Source organism: Akebia trifoliata, chromosome 12 (assembly GCF_017979445.1).
Source record: "Akebia trifoliata isolate Shusen 1 chromosome 12, ASM1797944v1, whole genome shotgun sequence".
In the NCBI taxonomy this organism is placed as follows: domain Eukaryota; kingdom Viridiplantae; phylum Streptophyta; class Magnoliopsida; order Ranunculales; family Lardizabalaceae; genus Akebia; species Akebia trifoliata.
In genome coordinates this window covers 33,763,497-33,782,883 of record NC_141386.1, presented here as the reverse complement: position 1 = coordinate 33,782,883, position 19,387 = coordinate 33,763,497, and the positions used below count along the sequence as shown (strand labels likewise).

The 19,387-nt window shown below is 35.0% G+C and overlaps 2 protein-coding genes and 1 pseudogene across 4 annotated transcripts; 2 read left to right on the top strand and 1 right to left on the bottom strand.

The window, feature by feature from the left end:
* Nucleotides 1-68: 68 nt before the first annotated feature.
* LOC147389731 (LIM domain-containing protein WLIM2b-like) lies at nucleotides 69-3,462 on the bottom strand. 2 transcript variants are annotated; one of them, XM_086419606.1, is made up of 6 exons: nucleotides 3,314-3,462; nucleotides 3,048-3,200; nucleotides 1,252-1,351; nucleotides 1,117-1,148; nucleotides 930-1,019; nucleotides 69-567 (listed from the first exon to the last, which is right to left on the bottom strand). In XM_086419606.1, the coding sequence occupies exons 2-6, from the start codon at nucleotides 3,180-3,182 to the stop codon at nucleotides 313-315; spliced, it is 612 nt and encodes a 203-aa protein (XP_086275732.1). In that variant the 5' UTR covers nucleotides 3,183-3,200; nucleotides 3,314-3,462; the 3' UTR covers nucleotides 69-312. The 2 variants fall into 2 exon arrangements, with proteins under 2 accessions (XP_086275732.1, XP_086275731.1); XM_086419605.1 differs by having other exon boundaries at nucleotides 3,048-3,426.
* A 3,095-nt stretch (nucleotides 3,463-6,557) lies between these two features.
* On the top strand, nucleotides 6,558-9,957 carry LOC147389730 (pre-mRNA cleavage factor Im 25 kDa subunit 2-like; annotated as a pseudogene). The gene is made up of 7 exons (XR_015170807.1): nucleotides 6,558-6,803; nucleotides 6,965-7,010; nucleotides 7,666-7,762; nucleotides 7,883-7,955; nucleotides 8,858-8,943; nucleotides 9,062-9,172; nucleotides 9,461-9,957. The product of XR_015170807.1 is annotated as a pre-mRNA cleavage factor Im 25 kDa subunit 2-like (transcript).
* Nucleotides 9,958-10,911: 954 nt separating this feature from the next.
* Nucleotides 10,912-19,304, top strand: MSH3 (homolog of DNA mismatch repair protein MSH3). The gene is given in 14 exon segments (XM_086417654.1): nucleotides 10,912-11,845; nucleotides 11,848-11,909; nucleotides 12,950-13,141; nucleotides 13,294-13,458; nucleotides 13,918-14,016; nucleotides 14,105-14,353; nucleotides 14,697-14,951; nucleotides 15,115-15,246; nucleotides 15,649-15,909; nucleotides 15,999-16,070; nucleotides 16,300-16,449; nucleotides 17,070-17,564; nucleotides 18,420-18,763; nucleotides 18,883-19,304. Coding segments are annotated over 14 exon segments (3,396 nt in total). The 5' UTR covers nucleotides 10,912-10,959; the 3' UTR covers nucleotides 18,917-19,304.
* The last annotated feature ends 83 nt before the right edge of the window (nucleotides 19,305-19,387 follow it).

Here is a 19,387-nt window from a genome sequence, read left to right as displayed (position 1 = left end):
ATTGGCAAGAACATTTTTGTGAAAAATGGTGACCCTAATAGAACCTATTTTTTTATTGGGACAGAGAATCATAAATTGAATTTTCGTTTACCTTGCATTTCAAATGAATAAAATACAGTAACACCTTGAATTTGCTTTTAAAGGAAAATGGGCATACCCAGTTAGACAAGAATTCCCTTATGATGTGGGAATTGGGATGGAACGATAAGAAATCAAATTCAGAAAGCTCAGTTTGCCTCCATAGAAATATGTTAGAACATGGGGAAAAAAAATGAAAGAATGTAGAAATTGGCAAGGAATTAAGGCACTCATTTATGATTGCTCCTGTGTCGTTTCTGGTTCTGGTGTAGCTGCATGTTCAGGTTCTGGTACTTGTGCTACATTTCGCTTAATTGAAGCAGTCTTGATTAGATGATTGTAACTACCTTTTTCCTTGAACAATTGTGCAAAATGGTGCTTGCAATAGAGGATTCCATTCAAAGCAGCATAAGATGAAGGTGTAAGGCAACACCCCCCATGAGAACACTTGAAACATGACTTATGGTAAGATTCTCCCTCCACAGTAACCTATCAGACAAATATGGTATGATTTATTATTATAATTTGGATTTTCATTAAAAAATTTGTTAAAATTCAACAAAAATTAAAAAAATAGATGATAATTTTGCGATTTTTATGTTGAAGTAGTGTTTTTTTTTTCTTTAACTGGGTCAAAGATCAAGTCCATTAATGTTCACACGATCATTTGGTTGGATCAATTTCAGGCTTATGAATCTCCCTAATGGTTAGCCATTCTACCTACAATATGTGCTGCATCTGCTACTCCTACTACTACTATGGCATCAGTCATAGAGAAAAACACAACTGAAGACCATCTCAATATTGGGAGACCCATTTATCAATATAGATAAAAGCCGGGCATTGCAAACCTTCTCCAGTGGATAAGCTGTTTTGTGACAAGTGGCGCATTTGTCTTGGGTCCCAGAGAACAAAGAGGAGAGCTTGCTAGGAGTCCTAGACTGGAAAAATTAACATAGAATCAAGTATCAAACACAAAATATAAAACAATGTAACAGAGATATAGATAGCCAAGTTTATGGAGTTACAAAACTGTACCAGCTCATTTAGCTTCTCAGCTGACTTTCCAGCTTAAATTTCATCACAAATGCAACAATATTAGCCCACCAATATCCATAAACTAAGGCTACATAAGTAAGTAAATTATTGAAAAAGAGAGAAAGGAAAACTCACATGTTTGAAAATTCTTACTGAAGTTGCCACTCTCCTTAAAGAGTTGCTCAAAGTGAGGTTTGCAGTAGAGGACCCCATCCATGGAGGAGTAGTTGCTCATCTGTTTCATACCATCCCGACATGCATTGAAGAGTCAAACTATCATGACATTCTGATTTTTAAATTATACCCCTTCTAAGAGGCCGTTTATCAGCTGTGAATGTCAATCCCCATATAAAATAAAAAATGACGATAAAAAATAAATGCATGAACTCAAAACACAACAAGATTTATATGGTTCGGATTATGTTAAATCCACTGATGAGATGAGAGCAATTCACCAACTGAGAAAGAAATTAAAATCCCTATATAATATGACATATATCTCCTCTCCTTAATCTCAATAATTATACTAAAAAAGAATGTATCTCGAGGACAACTTTTATCTTTATTGCCTCTAAATATTTTGTTTCCTCTTCTCCTTACTAACTTAAAAAAAAATTTTAAGCTTTACTAAGGGTTATTTTGCTCAAATGGATTACCACATTAAGAATTCAACACCACAACCCTTTAAGTTTCATCGAATGAAAGGGTCGTTTTGCTCAATTATTGTCCCCTTTGCTTGAGTGATTGGGAATCTGTGGATCATATTTTAGTCCATTGTTCGTTTTCTTATAATATTTGGTCAATTTTCATTCATTTTTTCCGTATTAACTAGGTCCCTCCTCATAAGTTCTCCTCGTTGTTAGTAGAGTGGACCAGTAACGCTTTCCACACCAAAAAAATGATTCTTTGGGCTATGCTTCCCTCAGTTAATGTTCTGGGGAGTCTGGAACAAGAGGAACAATAGTGTGTTCAATAATAAGAGTAGAAGCTTTCATGTAGGTTTTTTGGAGATCTTGGGTTTGTTAAATTTTTGATTAAAGCAGAATATAGAGTTTGCGGAGACTACTTTTGATGATTTTATTTTTAGATGGCATTTTTTATGTAATCACTGATGTTGTTTTTTTTTTTGCTCTTCTTGAGGCTATCTCGACCTCTTTGTTTTTTATTATACTTCTCAAAAGAAAAAAAAAAGTTTCATTGAAAAATTTAGATAAAAAAAATCAAAAAATAATTTCTTTTTAGCTTGATCTGAGGTTTTGAAAATGGATAGCTACCGAACTTCTACATAACTCCAAAACTTAAATTTAAAATGGAAAATGCTGAAGTAACCACTAAAATTTACATCAATTCTCACATTGTTGACGTGGTTGTATATACAGAACCATAGATGCGTTTCATCGAGATATAAGTGAAAAGTATCAATGGTTATGTATGCACCTCCACAACAAGAAGGTGAGAATTAATGTCAATTTTAATGGTACTCCAGCATGATTCAATTAAAACTCAACCATGAAAAATAATTTTTTTAGGATTTTTTTTTCAAAGTTCATAGAATTTGATCCTCCACAACTATGAAGCATTGGATCATGTTTTTGAATGTCACAAGGTGAGACTAAGGATCCTTAGTAAGGCTAGTTGGACTCTTTTAATAATACTCTCCAATTGTATATTATTTTTCCTGTTCTATCTCTTTTTCAATAATACTCTTTCAATTTTATTATTTTTCTCTTTTACCCCCTTTACCTTAAAGATAATGCCCATGCCATATGCACACAACTAGATTCAAGACATCTACCACAACACCAACTCAGCCATCCCAATTGTGAGTTATTAGTAAGATATGAGTATAAGGTCATCAATGTTGAAGGGTCATTAGAATCATAATCCATTCTCTACATTCAAATGTGAAGCTAAGGGGATAATTTACATACCACAAGAGTTCCTTTACAATGGCTGCATTTGAAGCAGGACTTATGGTAGGTGACTCCATCCGCAGACAATAAATCAACCACATAAACAGTCTTATCACATGCATTACACTTCTGCAGAGTCCCAGTGAAAGACATTTTTCCTTTCGCGAGTATCTGAAACTCGAACCAAAAATTAAAATCCAATCTAAACTAGGACGTAGAGAGAATCGAAGAAAACTTAGAAGATACAAATTGAATGAGAAATCATAAACTTCTCTTATCTATACTTTTGGGAAATTGAGATAGAATGAACTCTGATTAAGCTTATTGAAGACCCATTTAAATGTGTCGGATCTTCGGCATCTCTTGCAATGAGTGAAGGTACATTAAAGGACAAAAAAAATGGATGGATTGATTGGTAGACAAGCAGAATTCAACCAGTAAATCAAGGACAAGTGATTGAAGGTCCAATTATTTAGGAAAAGTAGAGATTAAAGGGCAATTATGGTCATAATTTCATTTAAAATAGAAATGGAGAGAGAGAAAAGACATTTTGTCCGAGTCAATGAGAAATGGTCGGGAGGGAACAACTAACAAGTGTGCTATTCTTATGTTGGTAGTTAAGTTCGTTTTCTTTCGTTAAATTCTACTATATTTAGTTGATAATGATTGTGTATTTTGAGTTTGCCATTCATGTTGTGGCATATTTATGGCCCACTTATGAATCAATCTTGACCGTTCTATTTGTGGGTCAACTCTTGATTATATCCCTCCAATATTAGTAATACAGTGTCATTGTATGTCTATAGGATCTGTTCATGACATGGTGGAGGATATTATTCCATATCTTAAGGGCCACACTTTGTTAATGGGGAATATTATGGAAATTAGGGCTTTCAACGACTCGGTTCTTGTCGGATTGTTACTAAATGGTACCAATCTGATGAAAAAATTAGACCCAGACCCCATTGGGTCTGTCATTTTAGGCTCTGGACTTGATCCGACAAAATACATGATATTTTGGATTTGACTGATCCGAAAATCGATATTTGTAGATTTTATTTGTTTTAATCTATTTCAAATTGATCTAAACATAGAAGTAGGACATATACAATATAAAATATGGGTTGGGATCTGTTGACTCGTGAAGTATAATTAATGAGAAAATGCATGATTCCAGTCGTGTAAATACAAAGTCAAACAGCCAAGTTCGATTTATACATATCTTTGCAACTGACATCTCGGAGATACTTACTCTGGGATAAATCTCAACCATTGGATTTTAAATTTAAATGACTGGGATCATGTGTTTTTTTTTCATAAGTCATTGATTCTGATCCTATAAATATACATAATTTGTATTAGTTGAGATAAATGCATGTGATCTTGGTTGGCGGCTGACATGGCAAAGGTACAAAACCATAGATCGTTTTCATTGAGATACATAGGAAAAAGATGTGCTATTTTGTGCCCTTGCCCTGTCAGCCGTGTATTAAGACCATGTGCATTTATCATTATTCTTTATATATCTTTAAAAAGGGTCCAGATCCCTTGACTCCTAAGAATGACTCGTGAAATCCTTGGGATAAATATCTTTGCAATTTATATTATCAAGATACTCATAAATCTCAACTTTTAGATTTTGTGTTTGAAGGGTTGGGATCATGTGCTTTTTTCCTGATTCATTCTTAGGAGTCATCGGATCCCAACCCCTTTGAAAATATTATGAGATTGGGTCTCTATGTAAAGTTGATCAAAACCACTCAAATAAATTACATTTTTATCCACTCCGACCCTTAATCTTTTGGAATGACTATCAAAGTCGAGTTACAGTCTTTGAAATGACAACTTCCTTGATGAAGTTCCCATGGGTTACCATTATGTCTCCCAATTTTTCTGAAAGAAAGTACTAAAAGCCATCTGGCCTATGGCTCAGCTCGCTTTGTAGATTTGATTTATTGAAGCTCTTCCTTATTTTCGTTTGAAAAATCATCATTATATGTAAATAATGGTTACAATTCTTAGTTTGTTCGTATGGAATTCTTCAACGAGCTGGGCTTTCAAGTTCAAGATGCTAAAAGAGCGAGATCAAGATTCAAAAGAATAAGAGAATCGAAGAAAAAACTTGCTCTCAATTATAGAAGATTGAATTTAGACAAAATAAAAGGAGAACATTATTTGTCTAGTTGACCCAAATATTTGTGATACGGCTTTGTTATTGTCGTTGTAAATTTAAATGCTTTTTCCTAGTTAACTTTGTTGCATTGGACTATTCATAACCCCGTAATAAGGAAGTGGAATAATATGTACATGAGTGACCTTAAAATTTACAACGATTCACACTTTGCTGATGTGGATGTGTATAGAACCATATAGATATTTTTCATTGATACAAAAGTGAAAAGCATCTATGCTTCTGTGCACACCTTCATATGTCAACAAAGTTTGAGTCAATGTAAAATTTAAAGTCACTCCACCACGACTCTAAGGAAGTGTTTAAAAACTTGAAACCCAAAGACTGGGAAATATAGAGGATAATTTAGTAAATCCCTTTACAAAATTAGTGATATTAGGTTTATCCTTTCAAAATGCAGTATAGAAACAACGCCTCTTCAACCATGGTTTTGGGTTGATTTTTATAATTTACTAAAATTTGTTAATACTTCTTAACATATTATTTTAAACTAATAATAAATTGAATCGAAAAAAACCACTCGCTTTTCACGCGTTTGACGTGGCATGTAATCTTTTTTTCTTATGTATCCCGAAGAAAAAGATCTATGGATATAGAAGGAAAAAAGATCTATGATTATGTGCACATGCCACGTCAAGTAAGTAGTTTATTTGGACTCATTATTTTTATTATATTTTTTTAAATATTCTTTTATTTTATTTAAATTTTGATTTTATAATTCAAGTTTTGAAGGATATTTTGAAAATAAAACCAAAATTTCAATACTTCACCCTTAATTCCTTTTTGAAAAAAAAAAAAAAGAGAAATACTATTGCCACCCAACTTTAACTTATTACACCCCAATTTCTTAAATTATTTACCACACCTTAATTAAAAATTAAAACAAACCATTCAAATATAATAAAAAGTTAGGTTTAAGTTATTACTTCAACGTTTCAAAACATTATAACACATTCAAAAAACTTCACCAATTATTTACAATTAGGATTAGACCCATGTATAATCCTAAATCTAACAAATATATAAATCTAAAAAATGAAAAAAAAAAAAAAAAGAAAAAAAAAAAAAACTTTTACTTATTCTCATCTATTGATTTTTTTTTTCTTTTAAATTTTAATTGAGATGTAACAAGTAAGAGTTGGGGGTGCCAATAGCAGCTCTAAAAAAAGGACCCTTGAGTAAACCCAATCTTTTATTTTCTGGGGTTAAATCTAATATCTTAAATTTCACATGGGATTTTACTAAATTACCCAAATAGATACCACATGAATCGAATTTAAATAAAAAGGCACGAGCGTGGGAAAGAGAAAGGTTCTAGTCTTCCGGATCCCTTTGAAGCCTCTTTAATTACTTCCATAGAAAGACCCTTCCATCCCACGTTCTATCGTCGTAAATTTACAAAACTCGCTTGGACATTCTCGTACTTTAACATTCTCTGTGCTTAAGCTTTGATACAGACAGAGAGATGCAGACATCACCAGTAGTAAATACGTTTCCTCTCTCGAGCTACACTTTGGAACGAAGGAGCCGAAGTTGGACAAAGACGGTTCGCCCGCAGATCGTCTCACTCGAATGAAACTCAAGTAACGTTAATTTCTCAAAATCCTACAAAAAACCATATCTTTCATGATTTTACTTCTCAAAACTTGTGTTTTATTTCTAAGAAATCAAATGTATCAAACTAAGATCAAATCAAAATTAACTGAAAACAGCAAGAAATTAATCTGTAATCTCTGAACTACAGATACATGGAAGAAGGCATGAGGACAAGCGTTGAAGCAATTCTAGTGGTTAGTATTATCATCTTGGATTTCTTGACATTCTTCAAGTTCTTTGATTTCTTGGTTTAGTTTTTGAAATTTAAAGTTTTAAACATTATAAATCATTATTTCAAGAGCATGCTTACGTTTTTTGTTTTATTATTATTGTAAATTCGAAATTTGAAAAAACTGTTTCTTGATTTCATAACTGGAACATGTGTTCCTCGTCGTGATGATCGTGGTGTGAAATGTTAGTTTTGGTTAAATTGAACATTTTGGATTGTTGTTTTGTTAGGATACAAGATTGGGAGTCTTGAGTAGATCAAAGAGGGATTCTCTGTTTCAGTTATTTCTTGAATTATGTGATACATAATGTGGAGGCATCTTTGTTTAGGAATGCTAGCTTAGCAGTCTAAGGCCCTGTTTGAGTACAAAGTAGAAAGTGCAAGAAAGTGGAAGAAAGTAGTTTTTTTGTGGATAGCTTTTCAAAAGTAGAAAGTAGTTTCCCTTTGCTTTTTAAAGAATTAAGCTTTTTAGTTTTTAAAATTAACCCAAACAATTTTTTTAAAGTGTTTCCAAATGGGCTCTAAAACAGATTCAATTTCTTGAGAAATAATTTTTTATATGATTTTTGTCTTTGCAAAAAATATATAATTGTGGCCTGTCAATTTGGCTTTTCTTGCAGACACATGAGCATAACCACCCTCACATGCTAGTTTTGAAAAAAATAGGGAACAGTTCTTACAAACTTCCTGGTGGACGATTGAATCCTGGAGAGAATGGTATGAAATTATCCTTTTTTTTTTCCTGAAAAAATATGTTTGTTTTTTCTTCGTACGTTGGATCCCTGAGTATGCTTCAAATTTCATATTATTTATTATCTTTTTTTGAACTTTTTGTAGTAATTGAGGGCCTAAAACGAAAACTAACTAGCAAACTTGGGCTACTGCCACTTCTCTTCAGCCAGATTGGCAGGTATAGTTTCTTAAGGTACTTTGAAGATTTAAAGGCATCTTACTTCTCACCTTTGGTAATATGTTGAATATTGACTTTCTGACGCCCCCTCTGACACACGTCCCCTAACGTGGCATGTGCTAGAACCATAGATTATTTTCCTTGGAATACACAACTGCACATATTTATGGGGATGTACAGTTATGTATCCCGAGGGAAAAAAATTTATGGTTCTAGCCCATGCCACGTCAGGGGCGTGTGTCAGAAGGGGTGTAAGAAAATCACGACTCTAATATTTTAGACTATTCCTTTCATATTGTTCATGCACATGTGTGCTATGTTTCAACATTATTAGCTAAGGTGATGAACTTGGCTGGCCAACACCTTGAGGTATAAGGGGTGGTAAATCTCACATGGTATAAATAATGTAACATATGTAAATAACTAACATTGAAGAATAAAAACATTTAGGGTAGAAGCTACATATTTCCAACTTTTTCAAGTTTGAAATCCACATAATCAAATGTCGTTGAAAGTGAGTAAATAAATTTGTATATTTATTGCAAAAATACAACTAAAAAAAAAAGGAAAACCAACTGACAAATTAAAGTGTGAAGCATATGCCCCCCAATCAGACATCACACTAATGCATGCACCTTTTGTTTGCCTCTTTGGTCTAATGAACCTCACCGCGAGGCTGTGTCGAGTTGTAAGCCTCACACACCTTAAAAATACTTGTCTGAACCATGCCATAGTGAATGTTATCAACTCTCCTGGTATGATTGGTGATTTGTTAGTTGTTAATTTCAGAGCTGGACCTTTGTTGAGCTGACATTAACTAGTTCCAAGGGCACAAGCTTGGATAGTTGTTGGATTATCTTATCTTTGTATAGAAGACTTCATTCCCCATTCCCTTATTGCAGATTGGAGAGTGTGTTGCTATCTGGTGGAGGCCAAACTCTGATGCAGCAATGTACCCATACTGCCTCCACATATCACAAAACCTAAGGTAGGGTCTTTTGAAACTTAGAAAAACTCTGGTTACGTACTTCATTTTAAATCCTTTTTATTTTTATTTTTTATTTTATTTTATAACTTTACTAAGTTAAAAGGGGACTTTGATTCAGGAGTGTAAGAAGCTTTTCCTTGTTCACTTGTCTGAGAGGGAGTACTTTGAAGTACGCAAAAACTTTAATCTTATTGCTGTTTCGTTCTTTGATCTCTATGATAACGCTGAGGTATGATGTTCTCTGTGTTATCTTGGAGGTGAGCCTGTCTGTCATTGTCGGACACTGATGAGTGTTTGTCAGAAATCGCCTTTGGCTTTAAAGAAAATAGATCATTATAGACGTTTGCTTCCATCTAAATCAAGGTTTAAAAGGTTTTATTAGTGTTAAAACTGTTATGCCATTAGGATCACCGTTGTAATGTTAGATCCATCGTTTTTGTCATATAAGTTCAAAAATGTGTGCTTAAGTGTCAAACATGGGTCTTCTTTGAAACATGTCTTATTAACTTGGTTGCAGAAGTACGGATCAGTAATCTCCTCCATGCCACTGCAGTTGTCCAGCTTTGAGTTCCGCATGTTCTGACAGGTTATCAGGCTGTGATTCAAATTAAATTACCCATTGAATGGGGCTTTCAAATTTTGCAGATAGTCGTACATGTGAAGAGCTAATACAACTTATACTTTGTGCACTTTATAAAATGGTTTTGTTGTTTAGTTGTATGAATATAGATTTCACTTAAAACTACTAAGGTTTTTCGGACCAATGGGTCCAAAAAACTTATACTTTGTGCAATTTATAAAATGGTTTTGTTGTTTAGTTGAATGAATATAGATTTCACTTGAAACTAGTAAGGTGTTTTTGGACCAATGAGTCCAAATCCCTTTTAGAACCTATGGCCCTCGTATGTGTTTGGGCTTTACCCATATCTCTTTAACATTTACTATCTTATATGAGAGTTTCCATATAAAATTTACACTCTTTAGTTGTTCCATCTGATGTGGGACTAACGCATTTACACCACAATGTAAAAAATAAACCACTTTCACATCCATTCAAATATTGGGATAAATCCCAGATTTTCCAACAAAAATTTATGAGCAGTATCTAACTTCTTGTGCTGCCATTGTAATCTGGTGAATGAAGAGAACTATAAGTAATTGTGGTTCTTCTCTCATTATCTTATCTGATAGAAAGCTAATGAAACTAATCCTTGATTACCAAACCAATTCACTTGAGATGGTTATTATTATGAAAAAAAAAATCCATTTTTTTAGATTCTTCTATTAAATAATGCAGAGATCTGGCAGAGTTGTTACATGTTAAATTTGATTACAATCTGGGGCAAACGTGCCTATTTAAGATTGCAATATGACTCTAAACAAAGATCCTATTAATTAATTAATGTGTATGTCTACATCTAAAACATCTAATCCGGTGATGCTAAAGTTGGGCCTATTAAGCCCAGTCCATTTAGAAACCTGCATTTCCTTAAAAAAAAATTTGATTTAGACCCATCCCTAACGTTTTTGTGAATTTTTCGATGCTTCTATATTTTCAAAATGATGATATATTCCCTGACCTCAGTCTTATTTGAGTGACTAATGAAAATGAACTAAATGCTCTGATCTTCAACCTATAGGAAGACCCTGATTTTTCTTCCTAACAAAACCTATCATCTTCAACTGTTAAGATTCTATCTCCTTCAACCTTCCAACCTAGAGAAAAGATAGATATTTTAATGGATGTTTTAGTAGAAAAATCAAAGGTTTTCTATTCTAGGCTAAAGATTTGGGAGAAAAATCAAGGGTTTTCAAAGGTTATTTTCTTAGTCTTCTAGAAGAGACTTAGGTCAAAGGGATATGCACAGTTAAAAAAAGAGGGAGTGTATCTCAAATATATCCCAAAATGTGAGGAGGTTGTTCTAAATCACCAACTATAAAAGCGCCAATTCAACTGTTTTTCTCCTTATAACTACCACTCTCTGAACCCCCTCAAACACTGTCAAACCGCCAAACATGGGGAAGCAGAAGCAACAAGTGATTTCCCGCTTTTTTGCCCCTAAACCCAAAACTCTTCCTTCATCTTCTAGTCTTCCAGAGAATTCAAACCCACCAACCCCTCCCCCAAGAATCTCCGCCACTGTTTCCTTCTCTCCCTCAAAACGCCTTCGATCCACAGAACTAACCTCACCACTCAAAACCCTAACAATCAAAAAACCAAAACTCTCTCCTCACACCCAAAACCCAATCCCAAACCCCTCTCTCCACCAAAAATTCCTCCAGAAGCTTCTAGAACCCTCTCCAACCTCTTCTCTCCCCACTCAATCCCTATCTTCCTCAAACCCTAAGTACACTCCTTTGGAACAACAAGTCTTGGATCTTAAATCGAAGTACCCTGATGTCCTTCTAATGATCGAAGTTGGATATAAATATCGGTTTTTCGGTGAAGATGCCGAGGTTGCAGCTAGGGTTTTGGGAATTTACTCTCACGTTGATCACAATTTCTCGACTGCAAGTATCCCGACTTTTCGATTAAATGTTCATGTGAGGAGACTTGTGAATGCTGGGTTTAAGGTTGGAGTTGTTAAGCAGACGGAGACGGCAGCGATTAAGGCTCATGGGTCGAATCGGTTGGGGCCGTTTACGAGAGGGCTTTCGGCTTTGTATACGAAAGCCACGCTTGAAGCAGCTGAGGATATGGGAGCTGGAGAGGAGGGATGTGGATCTTGTAGTAATTATCTTATTTGTGTTGTTGAAAAGGGGGTTTTGGTTGGGAATAAGGATTGTGGTGTGGAGGGTGGATTTGATGTGAGAATTGGGTTTGTTGCTGTGGAGATTTCAACTGGAGATGTTGTTCATGGAGAATTCAATGATAATGTGATGAGATCGGCACTTGAAACGGTGATTTAAGCTTGTCTCCTGCGGAGATACTTCTTGGGGAGTCTATTACGAAACAGACGGAGAAGGTATTCTGCTATTCGATTAACATTTGAAAAACTTAATATTAACATGGGGCTTTGATCCATAGGTCAGTTGATTCAAAGAACAGTATTTTATATCTCATTTGAAAACATTAATATTAAGAAGTAATGATCTTACATTTCTATATTGATGTGTCACCTGAGGTTTAAAAGGGTCTGGCTATGACAATGTTCTAATTTTAGGTTGGCCCAACCATTATAACTGTTATCGCGGCATTTTACATTATAAAGGTGCCCACAAGTTATGTTAAAAAATGGCCATTACAAAATGGTTAAAATAAAATGTTTCAGATTAGATCATATTGAATTTTAAATCTGAAACCGATTAATGGCCTATCATTTTGGAAAACATAAAAATAATTATTTTGTAATGTTTAAAACATGGTAACAAAGATGGGGTTCAGGAATAATTCGGCAAGAGAATGCTTCAGAAAAAGTCGGCAAAAGATTGATAGAGTTTGGAAAACATCGGATAAATTAAAATTTTAAAATAATTTTTTTTAAGTGTAAAAACTATGTATCTCAAATTAAATGATAAAATAATTAAATAACACTTAAAAATGCTAAGCATAAAAACAATCTGTATTTTTCAAAAAATCATCGATTAAATCACGATTAATCATGTTTTTTCCCCCAAAAATGTCACACTTTTTTGAAAAAAATTGTGATTTACTTGACAACATTTAAGATCGTGATTTTTTTTTTTTTTTCAAAAAATCTCAGAGTTTTGTCACTATGTTTAAAACTGCTGTATTTGAACCATTTATTACTAAAATAACATTGTTACAAGTCACTATGACATCAATGTTCATTACAAATAGTAAAATAGGCCTGTAATGGATATCATGAGAGCCAACTCAGCAACTAGTGGGCATTTTGTTTGAATGGCCACTACATTACTATCATGGTTATTTTAAATCACGGTTCAGCCAAACATTAAAATACTCGTTTTGTGTTGGGAGTCTTCTTAAAGATTTCACCCATTTTCTACATCTTCCTGAGAAGTTGGGATTGTTAATATTTAGTTACTATTGGCGTATGCTGGACCTACATCCAATGTTAGAGTTGAGCGTGCTTCACATGATTGTTTCAAAGATGGGGGTGCTCTTGCTGAAGTAATGACTTTATATGAGAGCGTAGATGAAGATACCTTTGGAGATCCTCATGAGCACATCACGGAGACTGCAGAGCAGGATAAACATCGTCTGGGGATTGAGGTATGCTGACTATTTTGTTCTTCTTTACATGAATAAATTATTTTTAGGCTTGAATTCTTCTATCTACGGATCTTGTGGCTATCTATTGTTGATTAAGCTGCTAATTTAACTTTGTTAAACTAAGTCTGAATATTAATTTTGTGACTTTACAGGAAATTATAACTATGCCTGGGTTGGCTGTCCAAGCATTGGCCTTGACAATTCGTCATCTAAGGCAGTTTGGGTTGGAAAGGATTATGCGTCTTGGTGCTGCATTTCGTCCTTTCTCGAGCAACATTGAGATGACCTTGTCGGCCAATGCCCTTCAACAGCTAGAGGTAATATTTGACAAATTGCATGCTTAACTTGGGATACTTTTTTGAATCCTTCCTAATGGATTGAAAATGCTTTGAACTTTAATAGTATTTTATGATAAGGCTTTATGACTAATTCATGAACTTCGAATCACTGCTAATCCACAATTTTTCGGCATTTATTTTATTTTCACAAAACTCCGCCTTTGTAATGTTTCCTTTACACTACATTGCCAGTCCAAAGCCTGGATACAGGAGGAGATAGTCATAGTGAAACAAATATTAAACACATTCATAGCAAAAGATGTAGCTCTAGAAAGAATTGAATGGAGAAACAGGATTTGTTTAGCCGAGCTTTGATGATCTTGGTGATTTAATTTTCACAAAGAGAATAATAATTTGATTTTTTTCTTGCATTCAGCAAAATTATTTCCAATATCTTTACTCATGTTTTGTGCTAAATAAGTTACTTGATGTTTGTAGGTTCTTAAAAATAACTTTGATGGGTCAGAGATTGGTTCTTTACTTCATTCGATGAATCATACACTCACTATATTTGGTTCAAGGCTTCTTAGACACTGGGTATGAGGTGGGCTTATATGCTTATTTTATTGTGCCTTCATTTTTTAACATTTTTGTTTTGACTTGTCATGTTTGCTGCATTATGCAGGTGACTCATCCTCTATGTGATAGAAGTTCAATATTTGCACGGCTTGACGCCGTTTCTGAGATTGCAGAATCAATAGGGCCAAGCACTTCGCAAGATGTTTGTGGGTTTAACGTGGATGATGGATGTGTTGCAATTGTAAAACCTGAGGTCAATTATTTGCTTTCTTTGGTTTTAACCACTTTAGGAAGATCTCCAGATATTCAGCGTGGAATAACAAGAATTTTCCACCGAACCGCAACTGCAGCTGAGGTAACAATTACCTTCCTAGGTTCACTTTTAGAGCGTTTCTGATACCTTGTCCATGGCCGAGTAAAGTTTCCTCAATTACTTTACTATGTCTATGTGCCCTGCATTCAAGGTGGGCTGAACTAACCATGAATCATAGTTCAACTTGGAGATAAAATAGTTCTATCTCGAAGAAAAAACTGATGGGGCTTCTTAGATTTGAATAAGTTGGGTTCAAAATAATGATTTTGCCTTTAGTGCCCCATAAATTAATTATGTCTGTTTAAAATACATCTTTTGCTTGATATATTATCAGTTTATCATGCATCTATATTGTGTGCTGACGATTTCTGTCTGAATGCTACAGTTCATTGCTGTCATTCATGCTATTTTATTTGCTGGAAAACAACTTCAGCAACTTCAGGTTGAAGATGAGAACAATAATGAAAAAGTGCAAGGGAAGACAGTGCAATCGGTTTTGTTGAGGAGGTTGATTTTAACAGCCTCATCCTCCACAGTAGTCGGTCATGCTGCTAAGCTTCTTTCCATCCTGAACAAGGACGCAGCTAATCAAGGGGATCTCCAAAACTTATTCATTGTTTGTAATGATCAATTCCCTGAGGTGTGTGTGTGCAGATAATCTATATTTCACATTGATTTCTTTTCATTTTGCAAAATTTCCCATTTCTTGCTTGTTTTCTCTCTCTTTATTGGTTTGGTCATCTCAACCATGCCCTGTTAATAAAAGATTTTTTTGCTTATAAAAAATATCAATTTGTGGACAGGTTGCAAGAGCTCGCACAGCTGTTCAGGTGGCAAGCAAAAAGTTGGATTCCTTGATTGGTCTGTATCGAAAGCAGCTTGGAGTGCGGAATTTGGAATTCATGAGTGTTTCTGGATCAACACACTTGATAGAGGTAATTCAGGGTAAAATTATATTGAAGTCGATTTATCCAGATGCTTTTCAGCTACTAATAATTCGTTATTTGATCTTTCTCCTTGTCATCACCTCTAGCCTGCATGCATTATCAGTTCTTTACAATTAAGTAATGACATATCCATTTATATCTCTACTAGAAGGTGGCATGTGCAAACACACATCTAGGGTCGTATGCTACAATTTTATTGGATTTTGACCAAAATGACCCTGATTGTATTAGGTTTAAATGTAAAGGTGTGGGCATTTGTGAGATCCAAATTTTGGTGTCGAACCATTGTTAGTATTTTTTTTTAATAAGTAGCTGAATCATTTCCATTATTCCAAGGATATATTAGTAGTTTGTTCCCAGAGAATTGAATCATTATAGCTTTGATCACAGTTGCGCTCAGAGGTAAGGGTACCTTCGAATTGGGTCAAAGTCAATAGTACTAAGAAGACAATTCGCTATCACCCTCCTGAAGTCTTGGAAGCTTTAGATCAGTTGTTGCTGGCCAAGGAGGAATTAACTGTTGTCTGCCGCAGTGCCTGGAATAGTTTCTTAGAGGGATTTGGTAAATATTATGCAGAATTTCAAGCTGCTGTTCAAGCACTAGCTGCTTTAGACTGTCTTCATTCACTTGCCATTCTTTCGAGAAATAAGGTAACACTGTTGTTATTGTAATTCCTTGGGCTCTTAAGTTTGAAACTTTTTTCGAATTTTATTTAATTCGTTTAAAGCATATATTGCAGAATTATGTCCGTCCAGTTTTTGTGGATGAGAATGAACCTGTTCAGATACACATTTGTTCTGGTCGTCATCCGGTATGCCACATATAGATCTACATTCAATATGTCTATAATGTATGGAACTAAATGGATTTCTGTTGCTCTGTTAATGTCAAAATTTTTTTTCCAGTTACTTGCATCAACTGAACCATTTTTTTTTTTTTTTGAAATAAGAATATCTGTTACCAGTTCGGTGTTTTTTTTTTTACTTAAGTGGCTGTCGGGGTTGGTTTGTTCACTGCTTACCAAAAATTATTTCATTCAGGTTCTGGAGTTGATATTACAAGACAATTTTGTTCCAAATGACACCAACTTGCATGTAGATGGGGAATACTGTCAGATCATTACGGGCCCAAACATGGGTGGAAAAAGTTGCTACATTCGTCAGGTTGCTCTCATCGCAATCATGGCTCAGGTACAATCTGAGCTCCAATTGACGTCAATTGTCTATGAATTGTTGGAGCACCAATTGTGATTTTTTTAATTTGGTGATGAGCTCTGTTGGTTGTTAATGTGTATGCATGGATGCATGTGTGTCTCTTTATATAGGAGTCCTCAAATAAATGATTCTGTTCAAGTTCTCTTCTTCATCAAATACTTGTTATGTTGCATGGACTATAATGGGTCAAGTACCTATGTTGGGTGTATGTTGGGTTCCAACTTTCCATGGACTCCTGTGTGACTGAATATTTTTTTTCAAGGTAATATTAGCATTTATATAGATAGTGAGTGCTACCATTTCGACTTAAGATTTTCTTTGTAGCAAAATATTACATTGAATGGGTATATGATACATTCTTAAGATATCTCATCCCATAATTCATTAGTCCATGAAGTTTTGGGGTTTGCCAAATTCAACACTTTGTACCCTTTTCAGTCCCTAACACTCATGCATCCATGCAACATTGCCGACCTCTGTTTTAAAAGTTTGTGATTTATCCATACAAACTGTGCCTATTATTGCTTTAAGTTCCTTATGTGGAATGTGATTCGCATGGCACTGCTTCATTAAAATGTACCCTCTGATCCCTCTAGGTTGGTTCCTTTGTACCAGCATCGTCAGCAAAGTTACATGTTCTAGATGGAATTTACACCCGAATGGGTGCATCCGACAGTATCCAACAAGGAAGGAGCACCTTTTTAGAGGAACTGAGTGAAGCTTCTCATATACTCCATAACTGCACACCACGCTCACTGGTAATCATTGATGAGCTTGGGCGAGGCACGAGCACACATGATGGTGTTGCAATTGCTTATGCAACATTACGCTACCTTCTCGATCAGAAAAGATGCATGGTCCTCTTTGTCACTCACTACCCTAAAATTGTGGATATCAAGAATGAATTTCCAGGCTCTGTTGCGGCTTACCATGTTTCGTATATGACATCACAGAATATTCCAGAAATTATGGACTCTAAATCAGATCAATGTGTTGAGAATCTTGACCATTGTGACATCACTTTCCTTTATAAGGTTGTGCCTGGCATGTCAGACAAGAGTTTTGGTCTTAATGTTGCCCGGCTTGCACAGGTAGTGTCTACTAAACTAAAATGCTATGTTTTCTGGTGTGTTAATTTTTAGTGCCAGTTGGACCTGAACATGCATGTTTGTGTCATTCGTCAACATGAGGTAGGAAACACAAAAATGTAGTGGGTTAAAATGCCTAGACTGTAGCAGACCTTCTCTAATGTTTGTTTTCTCTGATAAGGGGGAAAAAACCCCTTTAATTTTCATTTGCTTGTGAGTAATCTTTAGTTGGATTTCTATATGACAAAGACAGGGATATGAGTGTTAGTGTTGGACACTGATGAAGCGTCATACAAACTGTATCCTGCAAATGTTATATGCTGATACGTCCGTACAGTTGACCTATGTTTTAAAATACATGAATTCATGTCTAGTGTACAAGAGATGCCTTAACTGAGAATGACTCAAGATGAAGTTGAATGCTGAAATAGGATTCATGTTGCCAACTCTAATAATTGGCATTTGATGTAGATGAGGGTGATGCTGATTTAAGTGTCCAACATTGAAAGAATGTATTCCATGTAAGATGAATTACATTAAAATCATATAAACAACCTGTGTCCAACCTGCACAGGTATGGAAAATTATTAGAGAATGTAGTCTTCCTGTCGCATAGGGTAGGAATGGTTACTTGTTTTCTTCATATAACCATCGTGGTAGGTTCTTAATTGCAAGATGTCTGATATTACAGAACTAGTGTAGTATTGCCTTTCCTCCTGACTACAGTTTAGTTTATAACCCCCACCCCACCTCCCTGGGCACCCTATGTATATTCTCTTCTATGTCTTTTATAAAACTGAGCTAACTATGGTAGTCTGCTGGTCAATCAAATTGTTAACACTGTTCAGTTCTTTTTAGCTACCTTCTTCATGTATTGCTCGAGCTGCTGTCATGGCTGCAAAATTGGAAGCAGTAGTCAGGACCAGGGTGGGATCCCGATTAACACAGACATTGTTGATGGAAACACGATCTATCCAAAAGGAAGATAAAGTGCAAGAGAATATCTGGAAACATTCTAATTGCCCCCATGGAGACCAATTTGGTGGTTACTCTGTGGACAAACAACAGGACTTCAGAGAATTGAGTAAGGCTTACCATGAACTATTTCTAAACTTAAAATCTTTATTGGTTGATGCTGACCATGTGAAAAGCTTGACGCCTTTGAAGTATGCTCATAATCTTGCAGTGAAGATGATGAACAGGTTAAATATTTTATTTCCACTTGTTCCTGTGTTGTATTTGTGGCATTTTTCTTATTTCTACTAATTACCCATTCAAATTTGATTATTCTGATTCTTAGAAGCCATTTATGTTTCTGCAGGGAAATGACGGTTACTGAAAAACTGGATACATGATATGTATCGTATTTTCTGAAATAGAGGAAGCTAAAATATTGAAGTTATATTTCTTGGTCTTGCAGTTTATGGGTACATGTCATGGGCAAATTGTATTCATGATGATTACCATTGCGGGTGTATTTTTTTGGGAATCAAGTAGCTTTCTTCTTTTTATCTGTACAGTCACTCATGCAGGGAACCGAGTAAATGTTTCTTACCTTTTTGGGTTCGTAAATTCAAACCTTGGAGTGAAGAGGATCCTATTCAGAAGGGGAGAGGTCTGGTAAATGTCCAAGTTATTATTGATCTACTTATATACACTGCTAGTTCAAGTATGGGTTGGAACATGCACTCCCTCTGCAAAAGTTATCTCATTGAGAATCAATCAATTATATTTCTTGCTTCACTATGCATTTTTTATATAAGCTGTTTAGATTATGGTTCTGATCTATATGTTCTAATCTCAGCCTCGCTTAGGATGTGCAATAC

What these genes read in the sequence shown, in the direction of transcription:
- LOC147389731 (XM_086419606.1), bottom strand. Translation starts at nt 3,182, where the DNA reads ATGTCTTTCACTGGGACTCTGCAGAAGTGTAATGCATGTGATAAGACT. An exon ending in ATTGTAAAGGAACTCTTGTG is followed by an intron (nt 1,352 to 3,047) that starts GTATGTAAATTA and finishes GGTATGAAACAG; the next exon opens with ATGAGCAACTACTCCTCCAT. An exon ending in CAGTAAGAATTTTCAAACAT is followed by an intron (nt 1,149 to 1,251) that starts GTGAGTTTTCCT and finishes ATGAAATTTAAG; the next exon opens with CTGGAAAGTCAGCTGAGAAG.